Source organism: Danaus plexippus (genome assembly GCF_018135715.1).
Source record: "Danaus plexippus chromosome 13 unlocalized genomic scaffold, MEX_DaPlex mxdp_15, whole genome shotgun sequence".
NCBI lineage: Eukaryota > Metazoa > Arthropoda > Insecta > Lepidoptera > Nymphalidae > Danaus > Danaus plexippus.
In genome coordinates this window covers 1894270-1913483 of record NW_026869849.1, presented here as the reverse complement: position 1 = coordinate 1913483, position 19214 = coordinate 1894270, and the positions used below count along the sequence as shown (strand labels likewise).

Genomic DNA, 19214 nt, shown 5'->3' with positions numbered 1-19214 from the left:
CTTCCATCACAAAATGTAACAAAATAAATACATTAATAAAATATGTAGAATAACCACAAACAATCTGTTTCTGGACAAAATGAAAAATATTAAATAAAAAAAATCTGTTTGCCACTGATAGTGACACTGTATAATTTTGTATCAAAAATATTGTTACAAATAAACAGGAAAAAGGCATCAATTTAAAAGGCTTCTATTTAATAATAAGTAGCGTTTCTCATGTATTGTACCGCTTAATGCTTGCCTGATTTTATATCAAGTGAGTTGAAACTTTTTATTCATATAATTGCATATCTGTATTCCGTCCGTTTAACAAAAAACATTATCGAGCTGGATGGATTTTAATAGAGCATCGGATTAATTATATTGCAAATTTAATTATTGTCGAATAAGTGTAGCTCACACTCACAGCCTGTATAGCGGTACTGGATACTATTTTTGTTAGCGTCTGTGCACAGAACTTCACTGTCAACTTTTGTTGACAATAAACTTGTCAACCTGTCAAATTTCAAAAATATTACTCAATATATATATCACTTATTTATAATTAATAGCAATCATCTTTAACAAACTGGAAATAATTACATATATGTTACTTTATTAAATTAGAAAAAACTCCTTCGTGTTTTCTTATCACAGTACTCAATATTATAATTCGTCCCAAATAAAAACGTTGACATTGGCAGTATATTCAACGCTTCCAGTGCCAAAGAAGCTATAGCATAAAAAAATTGCAATCATAGGCACTTAAGATATAAAAATGATCTCTATGATTTTCTAAAAACGATACTAGCCAGAGCTAACTCTTTGAACAAATCATGTAAAAAATGTAAGCAAACGTCATAATACGAGATGTATAATGGTATGTTTCCGATGTCTGCAGCTATAAAATATACATTCAATTATCAGCGCACCCTTCACACCCGGTAATTGGTAGACGATTCAACACACCAGTCGGTTAGCAATGGGTTATACGGAAATGTAGATTTTCAACTAGGAAAATATACAAATATATCTACGTTATTTACAGCAATCCAATATTTAAGATAAGTAGATGATTTGATTGAATGAAACAACTTAATTTACAGAATTTTTAATATTATTTGCCTATAAACAAACAAACGAATGTGATTAATAAGTATGTAATCGCTTTGAAAAAAAAAATCAAAGTTCATTCCAGCCAAAAACGAATATGTTTTTATTTGAACGTTCATATCTTAGATCAATGAGAAATCATCTAAAGACGTTTATTGAAAAATATGGCATTATATATATAATGAATATAAATGAAAAATTTCCTTCAAATGATATCCACCGTAGCTGAGTGATTATAACGAGCAGTCAACAATAGAGGCTGAAGCTGGAGCCGGTGTAAATCAAACTGATAATAGTAACACCATGATTTACAATCCTTTGAGAACACAAGTTCGCTTTACATAGCATCCTACATTGTTAAGTAATTAAATTGTTACGTAAAAATACTTTTAACTTGTCTCGTTACTATTTGTTGCCAAATACATATGGTAAAAGAATAAGAAATAATCAAAAACAGTATAAATAATGTACCAAAATTATTACTTGATTTATATTCTAAAGAACTGTTATTAGAAAATAATTATAGCAGGCAATTGAGTGAGAGTTAAAAACAATTAAACTTTAATAGATAAAACCTGCATAATAACTATGTATACAGATAAATGATTTCCTTGTATGTAACAGATCTAGGAACAAAGTTGCTTGTAATAGGCTAGTTTCATAGAAGCAAATCGCTCAGCGGACGCGGCAGGTGCTACCGAGGGTTCAACGGGGTTCACGTCCTGCCCCCCCTCCCCTGCCCCCTCACCCCGCAGCCTCCTCAACCCCGCCTCCCCTCAGCATCCGTGCGAACCAGTCCCTCTAATAATATAACGTAGAAATGAAAGATTAATGAGAGCAACCGGAGCACGCCTCTTACTAGATCTAGTGATGGGAACAGCGTTAATAAATAATGTATACAGTAATTGATTTATAACTATTACAAAACGTCTAATTGAAAAGAAGAAGCATTCATCAGCGGCTGGATGCGACTTGTTGGATCTGGAGCATTTTTATTTTCTTTCGTTTCTCTTCGTTTGGAAAAAAAACGTGAGTTATTACGCTACACACTACACAAATATAAATAGTACTTGCTATAACACCGTTATTCTCTGCTAATTAGTCATTAATTAAAAGTTGGAAGCGTTATCGAATGATTGATAGAAAACTAAATCATTATATCGATATATACTTACATATATATGAACTATAGTACACTATTTAAATTAATTTTGTTCTCGATTTAGTGACATCACTAATGTCAAGTCCACCAATGAAGACCGGCCGGTTAAAATATTAACCGTGTGGACCGGTAGCTGTTCTGATGACACTCACATTGTACTGGCATACATTCAATATAACTATATTATCTTTGTGTTCATATCAAATGTTACATGATCGTGAATTACGAAATACAAATCTTAATTAGACATCACGAGTCAGTCTACACATTAAAATCGTTCTATAACGTAATACATAATAATTTTTATCTGTATTACCTAAGTATATTTTTGTTGCTTTTTAATATGATTAGAATGTAATTAAAACTTTACGTTCGGATTCAGCGAGTGATGTAAACCCACGGTCTTATTCGCTAGTAAAATGCTGTATGAAACAGATTGCTCTCTAATATTAAACATTTATAACACGAGGACCTTTATAATCTGTGTTGCAATTCCGTTTTCACGTCTATATAAAACTTTATCATATTATTTAATTATATTTCAAGTGCCGAGACAAACGGCCACTGTCATTAAGACTATGGTTGTGAAGACAATTTTGTGAAGAGTTTAGGATTTTTATATATAGGTATTAAAGAAAGATAAACTGAAATTCATTCACAAAATCATTACGTCAGCGTTCAATATAAGTTTGATTAAAAATAGACACATACTAGATTTGGCTGCGACTCCGTCGTGTGAACATCAGACTTGCGATCAGATAGAAATGTACAAATGTGCTAAAACAATACCTATAGTAACTTACGTTGCAGCTTTTAATTTTAAACAACCTAGATGCCTACCGAGTGCAGCGCTATCTGCCGACCTGATTTGTGAATCTAAACCGTCGCGGGCGCCACACAAATGCGTACAAAAAAATTCATTATTTCGGTCCAGCCGCTTAGTTCAGTGACAAACACACAAGCATGTACATATATATAAATATTTTAAATATCTTAGAAGGATTAATTAGTAAATACTTTAAGTACTTTATTCATAATAATTATACGGATATTAGTTACTATACAAAATTTAATTAATTGATTTTATTAAAATCTAACAGGAATATACTTGTATATATAAATTCAGACTAAAAATAGTAGGTAATATTGTCTTGTAATGCGAGAACATCGAGATGTCACAGGTCTCCGCAAGCTACTAATATTAAATATTATGTTTGTGTTACTAATGTTTTAGAAAACTAAAAAACTTCTATTCTCATCACGTAAACCAGTACCTTCCAATAAAAGTCAACCCTGAATTTCAACGCAATATTTTGTTACGGATAACCTTCTGATAATTTAAAAGTTCTTAAATTTTACACCGTCTAGTTTTCCTTATAATAATTTATTAGTCATAAAATGCAATAATATGCACTGGTTAAATATTTAAATCTTAGAAAGCATCTGCAATGCGGAAATGTGTTTAGGTAAAAAGTGTGATACACATGACCGCGTATCCAGCTCATCGTACAAGAATGGCCAATACGCACCTACTGAACATAACGACCACAGCATAATTAAACACTAATCATATATATTTTTTATCTCTTCATCGTATTTCTATACGCCAGACGAGTTCATCTGAAATCTCTAGCGATGCATTGACGCAATTTAATAATAAGTCTAAAGAAATAAGTTCATGTATTCTCGAAGATATTTTTTAACTTTCGGTCTTTAATTACTCTAAACACCATTGAACGAATGACATATACAGCAGATATACAGGATAAACGTAAAAAAAATACCAAAAACAAAGTAATTTCTAAACACGTAGTGTTTGTAAGCTATACAAACTGTAGCAAAGCCTCTCTTATACAGCACATAACTCAAACTCAACATTACACGCTACGCCACAACTTCTTTACAAAGAAACCATTGATAGTCAGTATGAGGGGCAGCGCTGAACAAAGTGCAGATAAGTTAGCATCAAACCATTGTGTGATTCCATTTCACCCGCTGTTTGATGAGACGATATGGCTAATTATGGCACGGTCACGCTCTCCACGATTACAATAGAATTACTATGTAACACATTAAACCTAAATTTAAGATTTATATTTAAATTAATTTGATGTAGACGTCTTTATAAATGGTTCGGCCATAACTTAAACCGGAGCACCTAACGGCCACTGCGTTTATAAATAAAACTAATAAAATATGAAGTGTGAGACGGATAAGAATCTGATGGCCAACAATACATGAATAATTAGACCCGCAACTTATAATGTTCAAAGGAATACGCGTGCTAGCTATTAATTAAGTTTTACGGACGCTTTCTCAAATCGTAAAACAGCTGTAACGCTATCTAAAATAAAACCCTTTCATTATAAGTTTATTAATGTTAATTATAACAGATAATGTTTGTCGGTTGCAGGTTACTGGAATCGTGAATTGCAGTATGCATTACAGAACCGCTTGGTTTCTCTGTGATTTAAGTTATAGTTTTTTTTTATTTATATATTTTTTCAACTACAAACAAAGAGAGACGATCATATTTTTTTTATTCCACGCTTTGAAACAATTCTGCATGATTAAATAAAAAAAAAATCATGTTAAAAACTAGGTAAAAAAAAAATTGTCACACGTAATACGTTTGCGTATTCTATAAGTAAATGTAAAGATAATAATAAATAAATTCAAAATTCTATAAAAGCGATAACAAAACGTCTGTGTAACCGGAGCAAGGTGAAATAGAAATGAGGGTAGTATAGATCATTATAAATATCGAATGAAGCTAACGGCTCGTGCGCACGCGACTCACCATAGAGCAGTCTGGTTATACAAACAGCATCACAGACTGTCCACTATTTACTTAATAAGGTACATATAACACCAACTAATTAACACATCTATAATATTTTAAATATTGTTCATTTTTCCTTGTCTTCCCAAAGGTACATTCATGTCGAAACGACGTCAACTTTAAATTAATTTCGAGACTAAAACGAATCGCGGAACCAAAGCATGTATTAAGATTTCAATCGAAAAGGTATAGGTAATATTACTGGAATATTTTAAGTATCGACTTTGGCAGTTATTTTATGCTTAACCTTCGATATAATATTAATTTATATATTTTCTTAACTAGAATAATATTTTGACCAATGTTCCTGTTGCATATAATTGGTTTTGCGAAAAAATCCTATCTTCGGTTTCACAAATAAGTTGGACATTTTCTAGATCGTGTATATGAACTTCATCTATGTCAATTTTTTATTACAATATTACTGACTCACTATTATTGGAATTTATGTAATAATTTAAATTCACTTATTCTCGTGGTGTATTTACAAAATCTATCTAAAAGTAATTTGTTATAATTATTGTCTTGAAAATATAGAGTTTTTAATAAAAAAAAAAACGGAAAAAAATAACATACATACATACATCTGTGTTCAAGGTAGCGGTGATGAGGTCATTGATGATAGAAGTCATTACAATTTTGTTACTTGTCGCGGTATGTTACCACAGATAAGAGGACCTGTACTTTACATACCACAAGTTTGCATTGAAACACCACAAACGCAGCGTTTACAGTTTTTTGTTTATAAATCTACGTTAAAATTATTACGTGCATAGTATGGGTTCACATGGTCAGCATGTTTGATTTTGATATATAAAACAAATAAATAGGTTTACAATACCAATATCTGAAATAAGTATATTTTAAACACGTCAATATAAAGGGTTAGTTATCTCGATGTTAGGCTGTAATATAATAATGACATTTTTAATCTTTGATTCCATTACACCTCACCGATTGCTTCATGAACGAATATCTATAGATCAATGCGCTTGTTCACGACACTGCAAACATTAAGTGACAGCGTCAGTTTAATTGCAAATACATCTTTAACACAAGCGAACATGATTGAATTTACAATACATTCATTATTAAAATCACATTTTTAACTTAGATTCTAGTTATGGTTGAAACTGATATGTTTTTGATGGTATCGATTTACATATCGCATCAGTGTTGGATGTATTCAATTTTTTTAAATTAATACAACATAATCCTTTATTGTAAGCATTAATAACGCTTCGAAGCCAGTTACTGGGAGCAGGTGAGTCTTAGTAAGTATAAAAGGGAATAATCACCAGCCTCGACGTCTTAAATCCTGTAATAGCAATGAATCTCATCCGTCCCTAAGTGAAGCCTGTATAAATTGCACGCACTGATTAAAAGCTATCGAGCCGGAAGTTGGTGCGAGCCGGTGATTTATTAATTCATTAGCTAAATGCCTCCTTTATCTGCTAATTGGGGAAATGATAAAAGTGATTTTTAACATATGAATGTTCAATCAAGCCGAGTGACCCTTTCGTTCGTAATTAAGATCGCTGCTGGATTTAAATAAGTCAAGCTAAAAAACTCTTTATTTTTGTTCCCTTTTCTTAAGCTGAATTTTGTGTTCTTTTAAAGCAGCCTTCCATCGATTGAATATGTCACCTTAATAGTAACTAATAGACAATTAATTTACGATAATAGCTTGGGAGTGAGCCCATCAGTGGAAGTTTCCTAAACATAGAATGTATTTATAATTAGTTTATCGAAGAAACAATGAAGATACTACCGGAGCAATCTAACTAATAATTCGTGTATAATTACAAAAGCACATAAATCTCAGTAATAGAAAACGGATTTCCAAGCGTAGCACAAACAACGCAACCTTTATTGATACTATCTCATGTAAATCGCGTTGGATAAATGTAACTTGATGTTTATCCTGGCTTTACTGATGTTATTTCACGAAAGAGTTGTAAGCGTATCACTCACTATTTAGACTGGAATTTGTCAAAACATTACCGAAATCACAGCTGCAGTATTAACAATAGAATGTGAAAATATTAAAGAGAATTCTTAGGTGGCTTTTCATTTAAAATTAAATTTTTATTTCGCTTAAACCATTTCGTATACTATTAAAGCTACTGCCAATGCAATAGAAATTAATCAACAGACGGACATACAATCTCAAGATTAGCAAGACAAAGGCACGCGTCGGGTGCGCGCGCGCAATTAGCGGTCACAATGAGCCAACAACAATAGCTTGATGGCAGATAGGCTATCGGCATATCGCGACGTTCGCTGAATTAGTTTGCTTAACCTTTGTCTGTGCTTAACCCGCGACAAATGTAACTGAACTTTTATTAACTGCATGTATGTTTTGCCGTTCCCCGAACTATTCAGAATATTCTCTTACCGTTTTAATGTTCTGTCATTTAGGAGTTACGAGATGTGGTTATACATCTGAAGTATTCAAATAGGTCCGTTGTGTATTAGTCTTCAGAAATATCTTTAGGTTACCTCTAATACTATCGGATTAAAAGGACTTTGGCCATTTATTCCAGATCGTCGAGTCAATTCGTTGGAGGCTGGCCAGTAGCGAAGCAATAACGTACAATCATAACATAATAGACCCCTAGTCGAAATAACTAATGTCTTACAATACATAATACATCTCTTGCATTTTAGGCCTACCTTAACATCAATAATATTTTAAGCAGTGTTATTATAGTGATTGAGGCTTACAACATTTTGGTTTTAAAAACCTATGAGATTTGCAAAAAGAGATATATGACATATAAATATAATAACGATCAGAATCTATACTATTTGGTAAAGTACAATTGAATTAAATACACCATTTACATCATGTTATACCCATTTAATGAAATTTTCTGTTCAAATATATAAATTACAAATTATTTCACCAGTTAATAAGTACGAGCAGTTCATTCAATACCATTATTTTAGCGAATTTCCTTTGAATTTGATAACTTAAACTAAATAACAATAAATATTGATGTCATTTAACATTTTGCGTCTGAGAACGCTCCACTTAAACGTAGCCAGCCCAGCCTTAACATCAATTAGACGAAATTTAAATTTAAATTGAACTCGATAAAACTGGTAACTTAAAAATAAATTATATGCCGATTAACGAATAGTTTATACCTAACCTATTTTCATATATTTTTATGTAGGTATTTAATTAGTAGATGTAAGGTTCAACATTTATAACGATGTCTTTAGCAATCTTTATACGAATGGCACTGAACAGCAAATTAAAGATGAGAGATTGCCTTAGGCCTTGCCTCACTGCAGTTATTGAAGTAAAATCAATTGATAGACCTAACAACGCCCTAATAGATATTAACACTATAAACAACATGCTTTAGGACGTAACAAGTATGACTAATAATGTAATTATATTATATATATTCTCATCGCCATAACATAAAGGTTAAATAGTTAGAAATATTCTTGGTGACAGTTCCTATATTTAAAAGGTTCCCTAAACCTCCACTCCTTAATCTGTATAGTCGATATCTTATTAACTAGAGATAACAAAAAAAACCTTTTATGTTTTTTTTGTTTCGTATTAGAATTCTATTTAATATAATTGAAAACAATATTCACTAGACAAGGTTATTCAGGAATCTTCTGGTATATTAGAAGCTGGAGTGCAGTAAAGTATTGAAAAAATCTCACCTTTCAACTTGCTCTGACATCTCAGCTGGTCGATGATTGTGGTTAGCCTGTTCTCCCGCTGGTTCACCATTTTCCCGTCATCTTCCTCCTTCACACCACACTTATCATTATCATTCTTATCGTTTGACTGATCATTCCTGCAGCTATCGCCGAGCTCACTTTTTATATTCAATTCACTTGTCATTGTCATGTACGAGCCGGTGCAATTCTTGATCACTGTTTCAGACATCTTAGAATATATTAATACAAAATGTTGATGATTTGAAATAACTCGCTATGTATGATAAATAAAATAAACAGAAAAAAAAATCAGTATTAATTTTTCACTATTGTTGTATAATAAATTTATTTAAAACCCTTTTTCTGAAGACGGTATTTGTGTAGTTGAAGGATTTCTATTTGTGTATTTGCTTATCATGTAAGTGTTTGCAATAAATCTGATTACTCATATATAATCTAACGATAAATTCGTCCGTGACTATGACCTGTTCTTGTTTGTGCAAATCTCATTTTACATTAATTTAAAGTGTTTTTAACATGATACAAATACTGTTTCAACATCCAACACTTTGTAGCAAAGTTGAATAGAAACTTTAATATTAAAAATAATAATAATTTATGTAAAAATCTTTATAATAGTGTGCAGTCAACCCGACCTTACAGTTTAAACGCCGATATCAAATATCATATTATTTTACGACTGAAAAACCTTGAAAGTTCAGTTCAGTGATTATCTTAACTATGAAAACGCGAACTAAGGATAATAATTTACATGTACAAGTGTTGATAATATAGAATATTATATATATTTTCAACTAACGAGAGTGAAGATATATATATTTATATATTTCCATAGTTACTGTATAAATAGTGGATAGTCAATTTGTAGCAAGTATCCAATCAATCACAGAGCGCTAACAAACAAACGTTTAGTTTATGTTACGTACCATTCAAATGATATAAACTTAACACGCCCCCTATTGTTCTCAAAGACCGCCTTTGTAAAGGTCACTTATAGTTTTTCAATGTAGATTGTATTGTGATTTAGCAGAAATATCTATATTTTCATATAACCCCACAATACTGTACCATAATTATGATTTGAATAACGCAATATGTATGACATTATCTATGATTTTGGAACAAAGTCCTAAGTATATAAAAATCTGAAACTGATAGAACTACGCGTGGAATATAAAAATGTTTACCTTTAGGAGAACACAACAAACACAGAAAGAAATAAATATAATATCACAAATATTAAAACAGCGGGTAAAGGTAACACAGGTATGGTATGGTTTATCGCGCGTTCAACTGATAACTGTCGTGTCAGGTCAAACGAGCAAATGGGGCACAGTGTGCTGATAACAAACGATAAGGGGCTCTTAACCTTCCGACGCTACTTTCTGTATTCTGCTGTGGTGGCTTACACTGGATTTCGAAGGTATCAGGGTTGGTGGGATTATGTAAAAAGCGGTAATATCTATATTGTAAATGATATATTTCATCCAAATTCTTCATATAATGTATCATGATTAGTCCCACATTACGAATATCTGAGTAACATTTCTTTTTAATAAAAATAGTATTAAAGTGAATGGTGCAAGTGTACAATGAAAGGGCAGACGTGCGACCGGTCATAGCGTCGTGACTGTGATAAGCTGATAACAGTGATAACGTGATTTGCGGACAAAGCGGAACACTTCAAGGAAACCCGCTGATAATACATCGAACACAACACTGTGGTCATTTGTTATAAATATAGGTTGCAATGTTTAGAAAAACTGCAGTCTTTCATCATCCAACTTTATACATTCCTTGTAGATAAACTATTTAGCATTAACTTAAATTTCAGTGTACCTATCAAATGATAACTATTTGTAGCTCATTTCAATGTTATGTATCAAAAACAATCTTTATCAATATTATTGTTAATTATAATTATTTTTAATAATATTAAATATTGTATATTGAGTAACCGTTCAGTTATACAGCAGTATCCTTTATATAAATATATATATATAAATTTATAGCGCCTGACAAAAATAAGTTAGTCATTACATAAATCTACAAATTGATTATCTTTTTTTGAAAGTGACATATCATATATACTCCAATCGTATATTCATTTCATAAAGTTAACCAAAATGGACAAGATATGACAGCTGGCATTAAAATGGTACGTCAGAATCTAATTCAGTCGTGAGGTCGCGACCTGTCACCCCACGCACAATCCACATCTGCTAAAACGTTGCTTAACTTAACTGTACATAATTGTTGTAGGTTTATTGATAAATCCAATTATATTTGTGAGATGAAATAAATATTTTTACTATCTTCTGCTTTTAGATTTATTTAAAATTCTTTCAATATCTTTTTATAGAATAATGTGATGATTCTTATTAACATATTTTTCAATGATTACCATTGAAATTGATCTTTGACTAACTGTTGACTATACTTCCAACATAAGTTTAAATGCAATTGGATTATTTCTTTATGTCATAACATCTTGGCAGCGGGGAGAGCTAATTTGGGCGGCGAGGTCATGACCCGGTGCCCTGCGTCTGCGCAGCACAACGCTAATCTTGGCTATGTTTACTGTCAGGACAAACAGTTTTCATATATATTATTTGGAGTATATTAGAACCAAAGAAAATTATTTTGAAATCGTTGTCTACGAATTCATTTCTGTTACTATTCGAAATCGATTGCTTTGAAGACACAGGATGTTTGGAAAACGATTCAAGCTTTTTTTTATTATAAGTATATAACTGCTTTAGCATAATATATATTTATATATTTTTCTAACCAGATAATTCGATTATCTGGCTACGTTCCATGTCTAGATGTATTTCAAGCGGGGCCGAGGTTATGACCCGACTACCCCTCCGGCCCTCAGCCGCGTTACAATGTACTAGCCACTGATGTCTTTAGAACACACTCTCATTTATGAAAACAAAAAGCAATACAAAGTGATCAAAATGAATTTAACCACCAATGATCATTTCAGATCGTTTAACAATTTTAAATATTCATTACGCAATTACTACGAAATGTATGTCTATGAGCGTAGTAAACACGTTATAAGTGTTAGTTTTATTTTGTTTCCTTTTACCAAAATATTATACGGTTTTAAATAATCTAATTAACTTTAGGTACTAATTTTAAAACATACCCAAAATATGTATAGAGAACTAATTGATTGGTTTTTCTTAACAAGTTTGTCTATTTGTTATTTAACAAAAACAAAGAAATGTGTGCTATTACTTAACCTGTGTACAATGTAATGTTGTTTTTTCCATATTTTCGATTTACAAAATCATAACAGCCTTCTTACATACCGAACAATGAGCAAATTAAATGGAACAATAGAGTCGATCGCACCTGACCATTAGAACTAGCGTCTGAAATAATGAAGGAAAAAATTGTAAGTAATTCAGAAAACGTGTATACACTTAAAAATTCTATTTAATTGAAATAAAGAGTACGGTAAATTTCACTCAAGAGATAATAATTATATTATAATTAATTTGACTTTAATATTTGATCATCAGGTGGCAATAATTTTAATATACTTATCAAAAGAAACATTATCCCAATACGACGGTAGTTATGGTGTCCAACAAGGGTATCAATACAATCCGTATCAGAATATGCCATACCAATCATACCCAGACCAAATATTACAAAATAACAAATGGAATGAAGAAGAAAATGCAAATTACAAGGATTATAAAGATTACAATGACTATGATGAAAATATCTGCGATTGCACCAAATGTGGTGATCTGAAACCCGGTTGTCTTAATGCGTGCCCAAATTGCGTGTCCACCCCACAACCTCTCATGCCACAAAACTATTTCATACTCCCATTCCCATATCCATACCCGATGACGGCAAAGGAAACAGCTGCACCGGTTCATAAAGAAACTCAACGAACAACCACGACTACAATCGCAACAACTACAACTGCAACAACAACTACAACAACCGAATCTACAACAACAAACACAGAAGCAACAGAAACTGTCTCCGAAGCAACCACTGAAACTTCCATGGAAACTGACATGACCATGTCTCCATTTCATGTGATCTCGAAGCGGCCCTACTTGATAACGTCTCTGAGAAAAACAAAACCCAATTGGATGCCAAAATACGGTATAGTTCCTATTTCTGATACATTCGCTGAAAAAATAATGCTTCAACTAAGAGACATGAAAGTTTTACATCCCCGTAGAGACGTAGCTAGAAAAGAAGCTATGTATCCATTACAGTAAATATTTTTTTTATTTCGTGACTAAATCTAGATTCAGATTTATATATCGTTATACATTTTTAAAGTAATGAATGTTTAATTCGCATCAGAACAAATCACTCAGTGAGACTAGAGTTCATTCGAAATTCAGTAACTTTTTTAAGTCAAATAAGTTTTTATATCATACTTTTATTTTTCTTTTATATTTCATAGCTTGTAAATATAGAGGTATGTATAAATGTAAATTGTACAGAGCTACCAGAATGCTCATCGTAGGCTCTCTGTAGAACTAAACACAATTTTTTTGGTTTGACTAAAAAAATAAATATACGATATTAAAATCTTTGCCACTTTAAGAAATCCTTGTCATTTTATTTTATTGAAATTTAAACGTTATGATTTTTAATCATACTTTTTTTTTGTTTTGTTATTTAAATTCAAATGTATTTATATTGAATAAAATTTAGGAAGCAAGTAATATTCACTTATCTAAAAACATTTTTTCAGTATATAAATATGTTTAAAATGTGTACTATTTTAGGAAACGTTATACGTTATTGTAAAATAGAAGTATGTATATGTAGCGTTTTCATTCGTACGTACCAAAAACTTAAAGTAAAAAATATAAATAAAAATACAAGGCACATCACATTACACAAATCACTTCACCAAATATTTACACTGAAAAAGTTTTATATGTAATTATTCAGCCAGATCGATTATTTATCATCGATACATATCCCGGGAGCGTGGCTTGACCTTTCAGAAGTGTGCACGACTGCGAGAAAGTCGCGCGGGGTCACCGACGATGTATTTTTAGAGTTTAAAGTTCGAAATACGACGGTTCACGCGTCTTTTAAACGATTTGATGCTTCCGCCAATCGATTTGGCTGTTACAATTATACGACTTCTGATTGGATGAAAATTAACGTTCGAAATAGGAATAAAACTTTTTATAGATGCACCTATATTCAGATTAATTTTTCGTTTAATATGGTAATATTATAAAATTTTATGAATTATTTCAACTACTTGTATTCTTATACATAATATTAAAAATACAAGTGTCTGACAAGCGTTATTGGAAATCGTGTTTACAGCGTTTATTATTTATTATTAAGAATAAAATAAATTACGTTGTAACTTACCTTCTATTCAATTGCGATAATATTGTTTCAGGAAGAATTTGTTTACGTAACGTATGTCCATAATTTTAAAATATATACCAATACGGTAAAATAAATAACCGTCTTTTATATTCGCAGTATTAATATTAAAATCCTTTAATCCCCTTAAGGTAATGAGAAAGTTATTTTTACTTGCTTTCAATACTCTTCTTGTTTTTTTTATTGACTGTTTAGTAAATATGCCTCTTATAAAAATTTTATTTACGCTCACATAAATTGTATTTTAGATGTAGAATTCAAATTAGAGATTTCAATATATTACTATATACAAAAACGTAATTGAAATAAATTCTGTTATATAACCATAAAATTTGGGAGAAAAGCATAAAGCAGAAAATGCGTATGCATCAAGACTTATATGTCAAAGAGCAAATCTACCAAGGTATCTGGGAGAGGAATATGAAAAACTGACTATTGCTGCAGTCTTTTAAATCTATGTATAAAAGAAAAAACTATAAAAAATGTTTTTGAAAGAAATGAACCATTAAATATGTATAATTATACGGTTTATTTATTTATTTTTTGTAAATATTGGTATTTTTCAATTTTAGCTGAAACTAATAAACAAGAGATGATGGACTGTTCTTCTTATGTTTTCGTAATCAGCATATCATATGTAGTTAGCAATGCCAAAGCCTTAATTCACTGTAAAATATATTTATCTTTTTGCTACTTACAAAGCCAAAAATCGTAAACCGACATATCCAAAATTTTTGGAAAAATAAATTTACGTTTTGCTACCCTTCGTTTGAATAAATATTTTGAATAATGAAATTCAGATCGATAAGTAATGTCTTCTAGAAACAATTTAACTTTTAAAGATTTTTGGAAATATAATACAGCTAAGAAATCTAGTCGAAGTGTTGTCATTATAGCGACAGAATCATAATGTTTATTGCAACAACATTTCTTTATTATTTCTTAATTTAACTTTGATTTGATTTATCTATGACCAATAATTTTTCGGCGATTTGCTGCCTACCCTCACCAGTCACCGTTGAGATTGACGTTTATCCACCGACTGCTCAACTGTGCACGAAGGCAAAAATCATTTTTCAATTATCAGAAAAGCCTACTTACATGATTAAATATTGGAATTATTAGATATGTAAAAACAATTGACCGCTTATGTTACATAACCTACTTTAATGCTACGTTATGAAAAATTTATTTTCGTTAGTATTTTCCAGCTCCAATCACTCCCATCTACCACGGGCAGACATGGGTTCCCGGGCATGAATCTAATTACTTAGAAACCGTTTAAAACCGCAAACCCATAAGGAGCTTATACAACCTAAACAAGGTAGAGTACAAGTACTTATTCTTTATACTGTATGCCTTTATATATCATGAAAATGCCTTTCAATGTGTGCTGCTTTCATTATTAAAATCAATTTCCTCTCCGTGTCTATTTTATTTATCATTTTTATAATGTAAAGGTTACATGTCAAAAAGTAAAGGTACGTATGCTTACATTAAATTTATTTATCTGTTGTGACGTTTTGCTTATTGCTTGTAATACTGGCCGATTCTGCTAAAGGAATTTTATATTTCGGGAAATGAAAAAAACATCATTTATAACCTGTCATATCATAATTTAGGGGTGAATTCAAAAATGGAACAATTTTTATCTGGGATAAAAATATACACCTCACATATTAAAGGTATTAAAAATGGTCATTTAATACTTGCCATATTTCCGATTTCACCCTACAATGAAGGATGAAAAAGAGAAAAGTTACCAGTGTAAGGTTAAAATATATCTATAAAATATTTTTTAATAATAAAAATATTGCCAGAAATTGAGTGTACAAAATTATTTTCAAGAGTTATTATATTTTCGTACCCAACCATTGTTATAAAACCAATTCAAATATCACATATTTGTAAAATAACGATAGAATATATATGAGTGCTATATGGAAACATTATAATAAACAATTTATTGCTAAAATTTACGATCATCGTATTACAAAATTTTATACTCAAGCATTTCATGTTAGAATCAAATATTTTTTTCACGATTTTATAAAAGTGAATTTTTGTTACAATCAACTTTCATATTTTACATAACAATAAAACAACATGGCAATAATAATATAATGTCTTTAATATGAATTGGGTATGTATTTCATAAAACGGTATTATTAAATACTCAATAATTATTGGTAACAGGTTGTAATAGTACTTCAATTGTTCCAGATCAGCAATGCAGGGATTCTAATAACATTTCTTCAAAATGTTCTTTCTCAAAACCTACATGGGTATAATTCTAAAAGATTCCAACTTCGCCAATTAAGATCGTTTTATGAGGAACGATTTAATTATCGAGACAGTAATAGAGATTACGACGTTAGCGTTGAGCTAGAAAATATTAAAAAGTTAAAATGTAAATGCGTATGTAAGAATAAATGCTCCGACATACAGGTGACTCCTGTCCAATATCAGCAGCAATCTTGCTGTCCGCCCGAGTGCTGTGTTGATGGATCCCGCTACCCTAAAGATGAACGCTATCCTGGGTACGACAGATACCCAGGACAAAAAGGGTATCCGGGGCAGGCTGGATATCCGGGTTTAGACGGATATCCGGGCTCAGGTAGATATCCGGGTCAAGGCGGATATTCGGGGCTAGATCGGTATCCGGGTCAAAATGGATATCCGGGCCAAGATGGATATCCAGGGCAAGTTGGATATCCCGACCAAGATAGATATCCCCCGTACAATCGACGTCCCGGGTATGATAAATATCCAGGAATTGATTATGACCGCAACCTTTACCCCCAGGGTCCCTACTATACAAGACCCTCTAGATACCCTGATAACAATTTTTATCCAAATCAGAACCGTTATCCTAATTATCCTCCAAATTATAATCCAACAGCAAAACCAGACTCATTTACAAATTTTCCTTCCATGATTACCTTTACTCTTCCAAAACATTATTCTATATTCTTTCCTTGGATGTCTTCTGCCTTTACGCCTAATCATATCCAAACTACACCGACGTCCTCAAATAATAAAGAAGCAACTGCTATCAAAACGGAAATACCTTCAGTAAAAATAGAGACAACTCCAGGAGTTAATGTTGTAACGGCTTCAAATGTTGTTACAGCTGTAACTGATGTAACAACAGCAACAGCTGCAACCGCTGCAACAGCTGCAACCGCCGCAACACCTGTTACCGCCGCAACAGCTGCAACCGCCGCAACAGCCGCAACAGCTGCAACAACTGCAAGTGCAGTACCACAAACAACGAAACAAGAAGTAACACAACCTCAAGCTGAAAACACAACAGCCGTATCAAATACAACTACAGAAAATACAGAAATAGTTTCTAAATCTACAGCCCCTTACAGAATTGAGGATGAGGTAGCAGATGGTGGGAAGAAGCTCGCTTATTACCGACAGAATGAAATGTGTTCAGGAGAATATTGTGACAACAAATATAAAAGAGTAGGAAAATACAATTTTAATGATCTACTTCCAAGGCCGACAGTTAAGAGTTATTTGCGTGCCAAGAATTCTTATATTGAACCTATTCGCAGAAGAAATAGTTTTGGATCTAAATTAAATATTCCGATACCGGACAAAATGGCGTTCAAATTGATGGATAAACTACGACGTACATATTAATGTAGGAAATTCCTAATTCAAGGGTAAATTAATATCATTAAGGGTGAAAAAAATAAATGAAATATGAAATTTATCATGTTGTATGACCAACTACCTGGATTTGAGCTCGGAGGATATAGTTCGTGATTTCACATCCACATAGAACTACGATACATGTAGGTATAATATTTCAAAAAATACATAAATCTTATAGTTACATGTTTCGTCAACAAAACTTATTATTATGATTAAATATTTCAAGAAGTCCTCTTTATAATCTATGTTATTTCAACTTTAACCTCAAAATAAAATACATATAAATACTTAAAAAAGGTTAATTTTTGTCTTGGTAACTCTGAAAGTAACACTGAACACAATTGAAATTTTTTTAGATCACAACAGGCTCTTAAAATGTATTTCTTTTATATATAATATTAATTATTATATAAATATAAACGTATGGTCACTAGGCCAGGTAACAGGATTGTGTTCATGACATAATTAAATAAGTAACGTTAAATTTTATTCGTTCCTAACAACGGAGTTTAAATATATGAAAAAACATTTAAAAATATGAATCTTTAACGATATATTCTTACATATGTCCAATTAAAGACAAAATGCAGAATCTGGCTAGTCAAGAACAAAATAATTATAAGAATTAATAAATGAACCAGTATCTATTTTTATAACAGTATGGCAAATGGGAAAGAGATTTGAGTTGTCGCCATCTTAATGAGATCTAAGACTTTCGGGAGTTTTATTAATTTAAATGATACTAATATTATTCAGATATACTACGCGTACTTTATTTTTGTAAAAAACTACATACTCCCGACGTTTCGGTTACTTTTCAGCAACGGTTATCACATGTGTAGTTTTTTACAAAAATAAAGCACGCGTAGTATATCCGAATAATATTAGTTTCATTTAATTGTAATAATATTATTAAGGCAACATACATTGTATTTATATGTGATTATAATTTGAAAACTTTAATTTAATAAATAAAATTAAATCGATTTAAACTTTTTAACTATATGTAACTAACTACACTATAACTATAGTAGTGTATCTAAATTCTATATTTTTTAAACAATTGTTTTATGTTCACAATTTTCAAAATATTGTAACTTTTAACTGGCACCATTTGTATAGGCCAAGGTGACTGAGAGGCAGCTGTAATCTGTAGGCTTATTATTGGAACCCTTAAATTCAGTTTTTTCGTTTTGTTCATATTATTTGTAACAATAATAGTAATACTTGTTTCGATATAATTTAGGTTACTAAACTATAATTTGTTTATTCTGTAAGATTTGTTCAGTAATCAAAACCCTCTTTTATTTTATAGTACCGAAGTTTATAAAG

At 31.3% G+C, this 19214-nt stretch overlaps 3 protein-coding genes across 4 annotated transcripts in view; 2 read left to right on the top strand and 1 right to left on the bottom strand.

Moving 5' to 3' along the window:
* Positions 1-10097, bottom strand: part of LOC116769981 (uncharacterized) — a 123087-nt gene extending 112990 nt beyond the window's left edge. Inside the window, exons 1-2 of one of the 2 annotated variants that reach the window (XM_032661229.2) lie at positions 9998-10097; positions 8790-9018 (exon numbers count right to left, since the gene is read on the bottom strand). In XM_032661229.2, coding sequence (XP_032517120.1) covers positions 8790-9018 — 229 coding nt within the window. In that variant the 5' untranslated portion in view covers positions 9998-10097. The remainder of the gene's footprint in view (positions 1-8789; positions 9019-9997) is intronic. The other variant, XM_061527633.1, reaches the window with a different exon arrangement.
* A 1960-nt stretch (positions 10098-12057) lies between these two features.
* Positions 12058-13536, top strand: LOC116770044 (uncharacterized). The gene is made up of 2 exons (XM_032661382.2): positions 12058-12219; positions 12347-13536. Exons 1-2 carry the CDS (start codon positions 12205-12207, stop codon positions 13067-13069), a joined length of 738 nt encoding a protein of 245 aa, XP_032517273.2. The 5' UTR covers positions 12058-12204; the 3' UTR covers positions 13070-13536.
* A 2637-nt stretch (positions 13537-16173) lies between these two features.
* On the top strand, positions 16174-18123 carry LOC116770467 (uncharacterized). Its single transcript, XM_032661952.2, has 2 exons — positions 16174-16356; positions 16437-18123. Exons 1-2 carry the CDS (start codon positions 16348-16350, stop codon positions 17865-17867), a joined length of 1440 nt encoding a protein of 479 aa, XP_032517843.2. The 5' UTR covers positions 16174-16347; the 3' UTR covers positions 17868-18123.
* The last annotated feature ends 1091 nt before the right edge of the window (positions 18124-19214 follow it).